The sequence below is a fragment of the Zalophus californianus genome, chromosome 11, assembly GCF_009762305.2.
Source record: "Zalophus californianus isolate mZalCal1 chromosome 11, mZalCal1.pri.v2, whole genome shotgun sequence".
NCBI classification, from domain to species: Eukaryota; Metazoa; Chordata; class Mammalia; order Carnivora; family Otariidae; genus Zalophus; species Zalophus californianus.
The window spans coordinates 37,908,297-37,921,793 of record NC_045605.1 but is presented as its reverse complement, the minus strand read 5'-3'; the positions used below and the strand labels follow the sequence as shown (position 1 = coordinate 37,921,793).

The 13,497-nt window shown below is 46.5% G+C and overlaps 1 protein-coding gene across 5 annotated transcripts in view; it reads left to right on the top strand.

Annotated features, from left to right (window-relative positions):
- AMOTL1 (angiomotin like 1) overlaps nt 1-13,497 on the top strand; it is a 116,225-nt gene that overhangs the window by 67,364 nt on the left and 35,364 nt on the right. For all 5 annotated transcript variants that reach the window (XM_027578859.2, XM_027578857.2, XM_027578861.2 and 2 more), the window contains 2 exons: nt 5,320-5,464; nt 6,749-6,838. In XM_027578859.2, the coding sequence (XP_027434660.1) occupies nt 5,320-5,464; nt 6,749-6,838 (235 nt within the window). The remainder of the gene's footprint in view (nt 1-5,319; nt 5,465-6,748; nt 6,839-13,497) is intronic.

Below are 13,497 nucleotides of genomic sequence, written 5' to 3'. Positions count from 1 at the left end.
GAGTTTCCTTTGTGGAGACCTGGAGGCCTGTGTGGTAAGAGTGATCTTATAACAGTCTAAGTACCTGGCTTTGTCCTGGACATTCGGGGGCTTTTATAAAGAGAAAAGGTAGGAATATAAACCCTGCCTGACAGGGTTTACATAAAGGAGCATTGCCCTTTGGTCCCAGGTGACAGTTAATGCTCCCGGCTGGCTGGCCCGCATAGCGTTCCTCTCTCCGGTGAGGCGTGGTCTTTTTGCTGGTCAGCATTTCAGAGTAGTGAGTGTCTCTGATTTCCTGGCAGTACACAGCTGGGGGCAGTGGGTTTGATGGCGCAGATGTTCACAGGCGGAATCTGCCCCAGCACATTCGTACAGAGTTTCCACCGAAAGGGTCTGGAGCTCCCTGGAGCCAAGACCAGACTTGGCTCAGAGAACTCTGGATGCCTTTCCTGGAGGGGAAAGAGTGAAAGCCAGAGAGAAATGGGCTGCCTGAAGTTTGCGGCCTCAGTCCTACCTACCCTGGTCGGACCTCCAAAGCTGGGAAACAAGTTCGCTGTCTCGTGGCCTTGGCTGTAAGTCACTGCTCAGGCCCAAGCTTGCCTCTGACACCTCCGGGGGCATCTTCTTTCTAGGCGCAGTCTGCACATTGGGAAGGAGCTCCCTAGCCCCTCCTGGGAAAGAAGTCATTCTTTCTTCTCCCTAATGAAGCCCTGTGGCAGACAGGTCCAGGAGTTATGCAGAGCCACCTGAGGGCAGTTTGGTTCTGGGTCTTTCCACATGGATGTCTTTGAATGGTAACGTGGAAGGTGCAGAAATTGGGAGATCTTGTTATTCTTCATTGGCTTGTTTTATTAACATATACTTTTTACTGACCTGTCACAAGCATCTCATTCTTGATTTCGGTGCACGTTTCTGTTTTGAAAAACCAGATCAGTCTCCCAGTGACTCAGCTTCCCGGCACAGGGGATGATTCTTAAACTTTGTGGCCAAAAGGATTTTGATGATTGAAAAAGGAAAAATCAAAAGCTGTTACCCTTCTGGAACTCAAAACTCCTTCAGTCCCTTGAATATTACAAATGGTTCTATAGTTATTCCAAGTCATTAATCAGTCATATGTCCAACTGGAATTGTCAGTTCGAACATGCAGATTTTGATGGAGACTGGTGTGTTCATCACTAGTCCCCTAGCTGTTGTCAGCAACTAGGAGCGAGAGACACAAGGGCTGCTTGAAGGCTGTGACTTAACATTTTGAGGCTTGTGTCCCCAAGGTGGGCCTTGTCCCAGGTCCTCCCTGCTCATGGGCCGCCCTGCTTGGCCATCTGTCAGCAGGTCTGGGGAGAGGACTGTCGGATGAGGTGACAACCTCACTTCTCAGCGAGGATGACCCTGCTTTGGGTGGAGACGCATACGGTGCCAAAGGATGGGGCCACCATGTGCCAGCAATAACATCCAATCCGGGATCCTCACAGTGTTGGGAGCCCTCGCAGGATTCGTTGTAAGGGCAACACCAGAAATGGATGAATTTTTAATGACAGGCCTTAGCCTATGCATCCTGTGCCAGGAACGCAGTGGGAAGGAATGACTAAACGCGGAGCCTGCCCGAGCGAGGCCTAGTTAGGAAGACCCTGTTTCCAGAGAGGCACAAGGTGGTGATTATCACTGTTAGTGTTAGGATGATGGCTGAGGACCCCCAGAAAGAGTAGTTGTTCGTAGTTTTTCCTTTTGGCCACTTGTTTTGCTTCTCTTTCCTCCTGGTTTCCCTGAAACCTAATTAATGAACAGAGTTTGCAGCGGGACCAGACTGTGGGCTGTCGAGAAGGTTGGCCTCAGAAGCCATCAGGGCCTAGGTGGGCATTTGAAGGGAAAGAGCCAGGTATTTATGGTTCCCCCAGGCTTGCCTGAGTGAAGACCCTGGTCTTTTGTCAGCGCAACAGTGGTGGCTCTGATTGGGCCCTCTGTGGCTGGGACAGCAGGCCAGTCTTGGTCCTGTGGGTCTCTGGGTGGTGCACATGAAGGGGCTTAGGGAAGACACCAGTATCTAGAGCTTGGAGTGGCTGAGGTTTTCTCTTTCTCTGCTCTTGGTTCTGTTTCTGGGACAAGGAGTGCTTGTCTATGGGATCACAGGGGCTGTGCAGCTTGGCCTGAGAGCTTCCTGACAGGCTGGAAGGGCAGGTGGGAGCTGTGGAGGCAGACCCAGTGCTGTCTTCACAGGATCCTACTGGGACTCTGAACTGGCCCGGGTGTTTTCATCTCAAAGCCAGCCTGTCTAGCCTGCCCCTCATCTTTAACAAACATCAGGGGGATTTGGTGTTCTGGATGTGGGGGATAGGTGGTTCCCATTCTGAAGGAGTGTGCAGTCAAATCATAAAGTTTTAGACTGAAAATTCTGAAAATGATTCTAGGCCAGGTTCTCATGTCCCTGGAAGGAGATCATTCATTTTTTACTTGAATGCTTCCAGAGGAGAGAAGCTCCCTCCTACTGGGCCTACTTCTGGAAAACATAGCTCGGAAATTCTCCCTTCTTTTGAATCAAAATCTGCATCCCTTGGACTTGCTCCATTTAGTCATAGCTCTGTCCTCCCTAACACACTGAAGGGGATGAAGGTCTCCATCATGATGACAGGAAACTGCCATTTCCCACAGGAAGTACCTTGTCCTGAACGGAGACCCTTGCCCTTTCTCACTGGGTAGCTACCAGCACGTAACCATATCCCGGTTCCCGATTGTTTTAGGATTTAAGATAGTAAACCATGCTGCCCCAGGGATCCTGCAGTTTCCTTTTATAAAGTGTGCAGAGGGAAGTTCTTCCAGTGAGGGAAAGAAGCCACGATCGGGTGCAGTTCATCAGTGCCTGTTTTAGAAGTTACACGGTTAAAGATTCATTCATCAGCCTGTATTTGTGTCGGGGGCGGGGCGCAGTGTTAGGGCTATAAGGGCTGTTCCTGCGTTCCCGGAGTTGACAGTTCAGATCAGAGGTGTAAAATACTTACGCAGGACAGAATTCCGGCAGGACAGAATTTCAGCCAACGTGGTGATCGTCACTGTTAGTGTTGGGATGATGGCTGAGGACCCCCAGAAAGAGTAGTTGTTTGTAGTTTTTCCTTTTGGCCACTTGTTTTGCTTCTCTTTCCTCCTGGTTTCCCTGAAAGTACTGTGAAATCAGCTCGAGGAAAGTTCCCATGTTTGGTGTCGTTGAGGAAGGCTCCCGGGTCGTCCTGGGCTTAAAGCAGGAGCACCAGTCTCCTGGGGGCTGTCTCAGCACCTCTGCTCGGCTTCCCTAACACTAGGTGCCGCCCTCTGGCCTGGAAGGGGACTGTCCCCAAGGCATGCCCATCTGTCTGAAAACAAAGGCCAGCTTTTATCGATGAAATTAGCATAGAAACGGTGGTAGGTTCTGGAGCCCTCCCTTTGAAAACAAAATTATAAGGAAGGAACATGATTTGCGGGAGAGCTGTGAATAGGAGTCAGGACGTGCTGTTCTCTCTGCTGCCCCAGTACCAACGATTCGTATCTTTGGAAGAAACAGAAAGGCCTGTTGAAATGAGGGGACCAGGAAAGGATCAGCTCTGGTATTAGGAGGCCTTTAGGAAAATAACCTGGTACCGAGGGGAGGCTTGGTGTTCAGCTCCACTCTGGTGGGCTGCCACTTTGCAGAAGACCCCACGCTGTCCAGCCTCTTCACTGGTCTCTTCCTAGGTGTGTCTTCCTGGCTCCGTTGTAACCTCTGGGGCGTTGACCACATTCTCTCTCCTTAAGTGTGTGGCACCCCCGGCTTCCTGTCTCACTCACTGACTCCTCTGTTGTACCTGTGGAGTCTTGACGCCCCCCCCCCCCCCCCCCCGCCGCCCCCAACTCTGAAAGTCCTTCCCTCGGGCTTAGCTCCCGCCCTCCTGTCTTGCTCTCATCCCTGGACTACCTGTCATGTCAGAGACACGCACTTGATTTCGTGGCCCTGTGCCACGTGGCTCCCACCCTGTCTTCCGACTAGAACGCAAAGCCCCTTGATCTTTTCTGCTTGGCAAAGTCCTGTTCATCCTTCGAGGCTTATTTTAAGTAGCATTTTCTCTGAAATCTTTTTTAAAGAAGACTGTTCTTACCCCTGCAAACCCCTGCAAAGTGACTTTGTCTCTAGGCTGTGAGAGCATCCAGAACCACCACATCCCTCATCACATGCAGTGGAAAAGCACATGCGTCTGGGGAAGAGGCCAGCGCTAGACTGTGAGCGCCCCAAGACCAGAAATTATCTTCCTTCTTTCTGTATCCTTGGCACCCAGACACATAGAAAATGTACAATAGATATCTGCTCTATCAAGACATGTATTACTTAATAGTTTCAGCAGGGCTTCAGCAGGGACTTTCGGATCTGAGCAGTTGGGGTACAGGTAGTGAGGGTGCCTGGCTCGTGGTGACATAGCTCTCCTGCGGACGGACTGAAAACACGGTGCAGGCCTCTTAGTGCCAAGTGAGGGGCACTAGTGCTCCAACCCTCCCCACTTGGCCTCCGGTCCCAACTCAGAGCAGCCGTTCATCAAAGTTCCATCCTCCTTTCTCCTGCATTTACATGCTATGCAACAGTAAAGTGGGAGTCGTTGAGATCTACTTCAAAAAACGTACTATTATAGGAGACTCCTGTTAGAACAGTTAACAGCTACTTGTTATAGATTTAAATATGCCAGAGCTTAAAGGCACAGCCCTTGACTTAGTGAAAAACGAAGAAAGGCCGATCTAGAAAGGCCGATCTTCACCCCGTATCTTTCAATTTCTTCATATGAAGAGGTTTCCTGTGGTGCATTTGTCTATAATTAGATACAAGTCTTTTGTCCTTATGTAGACAAGTTCATAGACAAAGGGGTAAAAATGCTGCTTAACGATGCCTCTCCTCCTGTGGGTTTTACATTCCTTGGGGGATGGGTAGGAGGGTCTCTGGAAGGGAACCGCACTTGGGTTCTAGCTGTGGTCCTTGAGTTTTTCTGTACAGTAATCTTTTTCCCTTTTCTAAAGTGAGAAGAATAATAATAGTTATAAATTGCCATACAAAATATAGGAGGTTGAAGTTACGTTTAAATTCACCCCTTCCTGGTAAACGTACAGAAAGATTTCTGCAAGGTGGCATCGGGCGGTGCAGGCAGACTTGAGAGCCTGCTGTTTACAGGATCCTAGTGTGGCCCTTGGAGGGAAGAGGGCGCGTGGGATCGATGGCAGCGTCTGTAGACGGTGCGGGTGGAGATGCAGAAGGAAGACACCGCCTTCACACCCGGCGTGTCAGAGAATTCAGTCTAACAGAGGCACCAGTGGGCATGTCAGGAATCCCACTTTCATGCCGCTTCTTTCTTGCAGTTTGAAAAAGAACTTCAGAGAATTTCAGAAGCCTATGAGAGCCTGGTCAAGTCCACTACCAAGCGGGAATCACTGGACAAGGCAATGAGAAACAAACTGGAAGGCGAGATCCGAAGGCTTCACGATTTCAACAGAGACCTCCGAGGCATGTCCGGCCCCATCCGCATGCTCCCTGCCCTAGACTCCCATGGAGCTGGCGGCCTGCCTTCCGGGCCACACTGTGTCCAGTAATCTCGGGAAGTCCAACCACCTGGGGCAGGGGTGCTCAAAAAGCAGGATTGTTCTTTTCTCCTGTGTAGGTTGTGGGGGGCTGCCCTGGGCCTGAGAAGGGGCAGCCTCTGTGCACGAGTCCATGAAAGCGAGGGAGTGTGTGTGCAGCTCCTTCCCTCCTTTAAAAGTACTGAACGGTCTGTGTCAAATTGACTCTGTAAAATAAAAATAAAAACATAACTTCAAAATTAAAAAAATAAAATAAAATAAAAGTACTTAGCAGTGATTTGTGACCATGCGAGGGAGAATGTTTGAAAAGACCAATGTTGGATGCCCAGCCCTTCCCACATCAGGCTGAGTCATTTGGTAGCATTCTTCGAAAGCTACCACTCAACGTTTGCTAGATACAGTATACAAGAGAGACCCAGAAAGCATCCTCTTGGAGGAAAAAGAAAAAGCCCCCAGTTGTGAAAAGAGTAGATATATATAAACTCCCCGAAAGCTGGAAGCCAACTGCTGTAGGATGTTGGCACTTTCCAACACAGAATGACTTAACCCGTAACATTTTACTTGTTTTTAGTGAGCTGAGCCACTTTTCAGTTGCCTCGTCAGTGAAAATAATGTACTGGTGGTCTCCAGTAGCTAGAGCCTACCTTTCCCATTACCACAAATCCTTTTGTCTTGGGAATCACCGACATTCAATAAAGACTTCTACTAAACCAAATTACTGAATTGAATAAATGGAGATTCACCAAGTGGTTTGAGCAAACGTAGAACTCACTAGGTAGAATCTTCATCCATTTGGTCGTTTTGACTTTTTTTTTTTTTTAATTTCGAGTTTTAGTTCGTTGTTTTTCTATTTTTTGCTTCCTAGCTACATGTGCCAGCACTGGCTACCATAGGGCTGGTGGTCGGGGATAGACTAGGGCTGGGTCTGAGGCCAAGGACACTTAGCCCCTTTTCAAGGACTTCCAGAGGTTCGCGGGCCTTGCAGGGGGCGATGCAGTTCTCAGAACCAGCGCTCGCTCAGCTGCCTCCCTCTGCTGACACCAGATTGCATGCAGCCACACAGTGTGGCATCTGGAGACTTTTTCTTTGGAACCTGTTGTCTCTCCCCAAGAGGGATTCAGTTTGGGGCTCCTGGCACCATGTCGTTTCTTGCTGGGATGGTGACTTTGATCTATATGCACTTCCGTGTGACCATGTCTTCTCTGTGCAGATCGCCTAGAGACGGCCAACAGGCAGCTGTCTAGCAGGGAGTACGACGGGCATGAAGACAGAGCTGCAGAGGGGCTCTACGCTTCCCAGAGTGAGTCTCCACGTTTCTCTGTCCTCACACTGGTATTCTTAAAAACTGGGAGCCTGAGGAAGGAATCTTGTTAATTTTAAGTTGGTTTCTTTTTTTTCTTTTAAATTTTTTATTGTTATGTTAATCACCATACATGACATCATTAGTTTTTGATGTAGTGTTCCATGATTCATTGTTTGTGCATAACACCCAGTGCTCCACGCAGAACGTGCCCTCCTCAATACCCATCACCGGGCTAGCCCATCCCCCCACGCCCTCCCCTCCAGAACCCTCAGTCTATTTCTCAGAGTCCACAGTCTCTCGTGGCTCATCTCCCCCTCCGATTACCCCCCTTCATTCTGTCCTTCTGACCCACTGTTTCTCTCTGTTTCTCTAGAATATCCTTCAAGAAATAGCAAGGTCACAGCCTTTCCCGGCACTCAGTCCTTTAAATAAGGCACAACTCTTTTCCTCCACAGAGAGGGAAGGAGGCCCAGGGCAGGGTCTGGGCCTCCTAGCATGTTTCTTGTGCTCCTCAGGGTGAGCGGTTCCTGGCTGCCCCTCGCAGCATCAAGTCACCGCATGGTCCCATCGTGCATCTCCATGTGTGACGCTCGTTTCCAGAAGTCGCTGAGCGCACTGCAGCCCAGAATAAAATGATCAGTGGCACCCTGGGCCTCTAGATTTATTGGGAGAATATTTTATGCTTTTTACCAGAGGCAAATGATAGAAGCAAATGGGTTTTGAGAAACCATCCACCAGGGTTTGAATCTCTGCAAATCCATTCATTGTATGTTGCAAATGTAAAAATCCAACTCTTTTTTTTTTTTGGAAGCTGTTTAGAGAATTGGATTTATTTCTGTATCATAATTCTCAACAACATTGTGAATCAAGGGCTCACAAACTCCAGAGAGTTGGTTCCAACAACAGAAAGTCATGTGTTCAGGCACTGGCCATCCCTCATACGATGGTGGTATTCTGATGCTTGGCCCCTGACCACACAGCCTTACATTCTCAAGGCTGAGAAACAATTGGTTCAATTTTCTGATTTCCAGTACTGCCTGGTTGAGTTCAAGCTCCTTTGTTTCCCCCAAATTTATTCATGGTAGCACTCAGTTATTAGTCTCAGTTTCATGTTTTAAATTCTGTTTCGGCAAATGGACACTAATATGGTCGAGGAATTTTGCCACAGAATCTTTGGATGTCTTGCAGTAGGTGACTTGGCCTTTGTTCCAGATTTACATAAACAGCTGTGTCAGCGTCTTGAATGATTCACTTTCCTAACAAATTTTATCTCTTCTTATGGGTGCAGTCGACCCACCGTCTCATCTGAGCTTTCATTCAAAAGAGGAGTCATCTGTACTCTTGGTCTTTAGGATTTTAACACCTGGCTTTTGGATGCCCATGTGCCTGGGTAAGAGGCGGTGTCTTGGCAATTACATCAGCAGTGTCACCCAGCTGGGACTCTGCCTCTTGTCAGGGGATATTATTTTGTCACTTAGCTCAGGTCAGAATGGAAAAGCCAGTTAGTTTCATCTGAGGGGCATCAGCTCCAGCCTCCCAGCCCAGACTATGCTGATGGAGTGATAAGGTTTGGGGTTGTGTGAGTTGAGAAATGTTCCTGAAAACGTTAACCTTCTGGCTGAAAGCTAACACATCAATAATGCAGGCAAAGAGGGCCTTTCAGCTTTACAGGGAATGATTTGTTCTGTGCAAACATGCTTCACTGTGTTCCAAAGGCATAAACAAGACAGTCCAGAGGCATTTTTCAACTGCTTACAGGTATCTCAGGGTCGATGTGCAATGTAATTGAATCTAGGCAGGGCATTTGAAGCAGGTTTGCTACCAGTGATAGTTAACAAATTTTTCAGTACCTGGTCTTTACGGGACATTTGTGCCTTTATCACAACTTTGTGATAAATTATTTGCATTAGCTTTTCCTCTCCTGGTGTGGCAAGGGATGGACTTGAGATGTTATTTCAAATTTGCAGATAGGTTTTCTTCTTAGTGAATTGTAAGAGCTCTTTGTATATTAAAGAAATTAGCATGTCCTCTACTGTATATGTTGCAGATATTTTCCTCAGTTGTTTTTTAATCTTTGATTACAGTGTTCTTTATGTTAAAGGAGATATTTTTTAAGTAACCATATTTATGCCTTCCAGGCTTTATATCATGCTTAGAAATGCTTATTACTCTCCACGATTATAAAACTATTCTTTTCTTCAAATGTGTTTATGATTTCACTGTTTTCAAGGCTTATATTTTGGAAGCTAGTTTGGGAGGCACAGTAGAAGAGAAACTCAGGAGGGACTAAGCTTGAGTTAAGGAGACTAATTAACAGAGATTTTGGTATTTAGACAAGAGAGGAAGTCCTGAAGTAAGACAGAAGTAGTGGTGGAGAGTAGGGGACAGAGAAGTAAGTGACAAAATTAGTAGGACTCAGTGACCAGTTGAATAATGGCAGTGAGAGAGCCCGAGAAAGGCGTGTGACTGAGCAACTGGTTGAATGGTCACCCTTTACCAATAAAAAGCAGGAAAAGCAGGCTGGGATTAGATAATGAGTAAAGGTTTGAGTGTGTTGGGTCATCTCACGCTGCGATCCATAGCTGAGTGAGACCATGTAACAGTCGGTGCAGATGTACCCAGAAGGCTGGTGATGGGCAGGGCCCTCTGTCAGGCGTTAGCATGTGGGCATAGAACGGCAGGCATGAATTACCACCTCTCTTCATATTTATTAATGTGTCGCATTATCTGTGTATTCTTTTAGAAATTGTATTATTAGAATACTTCTTAAATGCTTGGTAATCATAATTATAAACGTCGCACACTCAAAGGGAGCCATCCTTTTCAAGTGGATCTTTTGAGATTCTAGCCCTTGGGTCAGAGAAGTGACTTCTCTGGATAACAACAAGCCAAGGAGCTAAGGCTAAGTCGTGAAGCCCCCGACAGACACCTTGGCCAATGGAGAAGTTGGAGGGAAGGGGAAAGTAGAGATGGGCCTGATTGACTTTTTGCTAGGTGTTCGTGTTGAATCTAGGAGTCCAGGGCCAAGAAGACCCATGGAACTCTTGCAGTACAAGTGGTCAGTGGGACTTCTGTAAAGCTCTCTCAGGTAATGGAGGGAGAAGCTCCTTCCTGGCCTGATCAGTAAATATCTCTGTTGCCCAGGGTAGTTTGCCTTTGAAGACTCAACTCCCTGCTCTGAAGTTGGTGCCTGATGAAGACCTTGGTAGACTCTGGGGGTGGTTACTACTTAGCTCTGCAGATTGAAATGAACATTAAACACAGTGATTGTTGTGTCCCCCTGGTCATGAAATTGATGTCTGTATTAGAAATCGCACCGGGGGCACCTGGGTGCCTCAGTCGGTTAAGTGTCTGCTTTCGGCTCAGGTTGTGATCCCAGGGTCCTGGGATGGAGCCCCGCATCTGGTTCCCCGCTCAGTGTGGAGCCTGCTTCTCCCTCTGCCCGCTGCCCCTCCCCCCCTTATGCGCACATGCTCTCTCTCTCAAATAAATAAATAAAATCTTAAAAAAAAGAAAAATCATGCTGAATTAAGTGCTTAGGAGTTTAATGACTGAGGAATTTTTTTTTCTCTCTGTCACCTCTTGGTGTTGCATCACTCACTTTAGAGAAATTCAGTTTTATTTGTTTGTTTTCTGGGTTTGCTTGTGCATTGTTCTAAATATTTTTGGAACCAAAAGCCAATCCCTGTTTTGTCTGTCTATGTGAAACTGGGGCTCCTTTGCCCTTTAACTTCTTTAACTTACTGAGATCCCTGGTTTTCCCGTGCATTTGTCACTCACGCACGTGCGCTATCGAGCATGCTCACGCACACATACACACAGAGCAGAGGTGGGCCACTGTCCACTAAAGGCGGCACCCCGGGCATGTCTTATCCTCATTCTTAGCTGTGTCTTCTCAGTAAGTACGACCGTTTATCTGTTTCTTTCTGAAAACTGATAACTCTGCAGAATTCCCATGACATTAGGCCAGAAAGACAAAAATGAAATATATTGGATGCAGGGAAACGAGACTGGTAGAGATGATCTTATTATGTTCTCGGGTTGAATGGGAGCTGATTAGCTGTGGTCTATGTGTGTTGTTTCAGGATAAAACCAGCCATGTTCCATGGTTTGCAAGAACTTGTCTCCAGCTCTTTGGGGTTCTTTAGGCTCTCCAGGTTTAGCATATTTGGTTAAACTTAAGTCTGTTTAAGTTAGATTCTGGCTGTTAAATGGTGTCCCTCTCTTAAAAAAAAAAAAAAAACGTGTTTTGGACATTCAGTTATTTGTCTAAGTTATTGAGTAATGGGTGTAAATAAGTCAGAACCATATGGATTTGATTTCTCTTGTAATTCTCAGTGGGTTTAGAAATTAACACAGAAACGTGTCTGTGACCAACCTATTTTAAACCTGTTTTGCAGTGATTTGCCATTTTTCGTGTGTCTTGTAATCATTCTCTTACTCTTGAATCCTCTTTGAGGTACTTTGATTTTCCGTCTCTTGTAGAATATAAAAGAGACTAATATAATCTCCTGTAAGACCCTTCCTTTGGTGTTTGTGGTTCCGGAAAGGGCTTGTGTGAAACACAAAACAAAAGTTACAATGATATAAACATTGGTTCCGTTGACACACGTAGAGCACAAGGAGATTGTTCTGAATCCTCATTGGGTTTCATTGCATCATGTGGTGGGTTTCCATCGGGCTTCATTAGGTGAGATGTTGTGACGTACGGGTGCCCTGGTTCACCCCTCCTCGGGGCCTGCCCGTGCTCGCAGCTTCTCCCGACTTGGAGAGGAGCCCACTGTAGCGCTTACTCCAGTTGCATTCCGTATGGGTGTGACTTATTTGCATGGATCCCCTCCTCGAGGTGGGAGAACGGTAGACGGTTTTTACCGATATCCACAGTACCCAAGCCCTTGAACCTTCTTATGTACTTGGCACTCAATAAATGTGTATTGAAGGAATGAATAAAAGTGGAAAAATCCTTGTAACAATAGGCTGGAAATTCTCCTGTGGCGTTGGTATCAAAATGTACTCTTTCACTCAGTATCTCCCAGTTGTATTTAGACATAACTTGTGTTATGCTCAGTTACTTTCAGATATTAGGCAAATTAATAAAAGAACTGTCAGAATGGAAGCAACTTAAAAATGCTCAGGGGGCACCGGGGTGTGAGACTCTTGGTTTTGTCCCAGGTGGTGATGTCAAGGTTGTGAAGATCGAGCCCTGCATGAGGCTCCACACTCAGCGGGGAGTCTGCTTGAGATTCTCTCCCTTCACCTCTCCCTCTGCTCTTCTCCCTGCTCCTGCATGCATGCTCTCTCTCTTAAATTAATAAAATCTTTTTAAAAAAAGGCTCAAATTCCCTTTTTGCCTTCATCCTTCCCTTCTACTTCTTCTTTTTTTTTTTTAAGTAGGAAAATATCAAAGTAAGGGAAATTTTTTACTAGTAAGGACAGTGTATTTAATAGTATTTTTCCTGAAAGTTGGTATTAGTAGAGTTGACTTTGGTTCCCCTGACTCCTTCTCTTTTGCTCCTCTGTGGTTGGAGATGAGAGTTGGCCCTGGAATATGAAGGTTTTTGTAGCAACCGGCCAGATGCTCACACTGACCAATCCATAGACCATTCCAGACACCACAGATGAGTGCCTGGGCAAAGGAAAGGACCATGAAGCCTGCCAAGGCAGTATCATTTAATTCAAGAAAATTTTCTTGCCCCAAGTTAACTGATTTTCATTAAAGACGACCCCTACGTTTAATAGGACTGTGCAGTCCTAAATATCAAAGGTTTTATAGGCACAGGCTCAAGCAAATAATCTCCGATCAGTTGCTACATCTTCTAAATCCTGGTCTCTCACCAGTGTACTCAGTGACGTGAAGATAGATGCTTCATCTCCCTGTACCTCCTTTTCTTCTAAAGAAATGGAATAAATCTGATTCAACCAACAGGCCTCTGAGGGATAACCAGAGATAGGAAAGGCAAAGACTCAATAGAATGCATTTATTCTGCAATATTTCTTCCTGCCTCCGTGCATCCTTCCTCCATCTGCTTCAGCACTCACCTTCTCTGGCAGGACCTACCAGTTTGCGGGGTGGGGAAATGGGCCGTGTTCCCAAAGAATGCCCACATAGCTCACCGAGCCTTGCTGAACCTGGAAAGCAGAGCATGTGCTGCATGCTTAAGCCACTTGATCAACCTTGACAGGCCATGCTGAGAAACTTCAAACCTACACAATAACCAGAGTGCACCCAGGCTGCAGGGCATCTGTTTAGGTTCATTCAAATGTCCCCAAGTGTGAAAATTAACATCATTCAGTGTAGGCTGATTTTCTGTGCTTCAGGAACGAGAGCTGATTGAAGAACTGCCTCTTGATCATGTGTTGACACTGGTCTTTAACAACTGAACGTGGGTTATGATCTTCACGTGGTTGGTTTTAAACCTGTTGCTTGGCATTCCTGTGAAGGGATTGAAAAAGCAAATGTCTGTGACTTTATTAGGATTCCCGTTTTCTTGGACTAAGACCTGGATAGATGGATGGATGGATGGATGGAGCATTAAATGAAAAACATGCTGAAGTCTTTTTGCATTTCATGTGCCGTCAGGAAACCCTTACTTTCCCTGACCATTCAGAACCAGGAAATCCAGGATTCCAGGTCTCAGCTCACATTAAATGGCAAT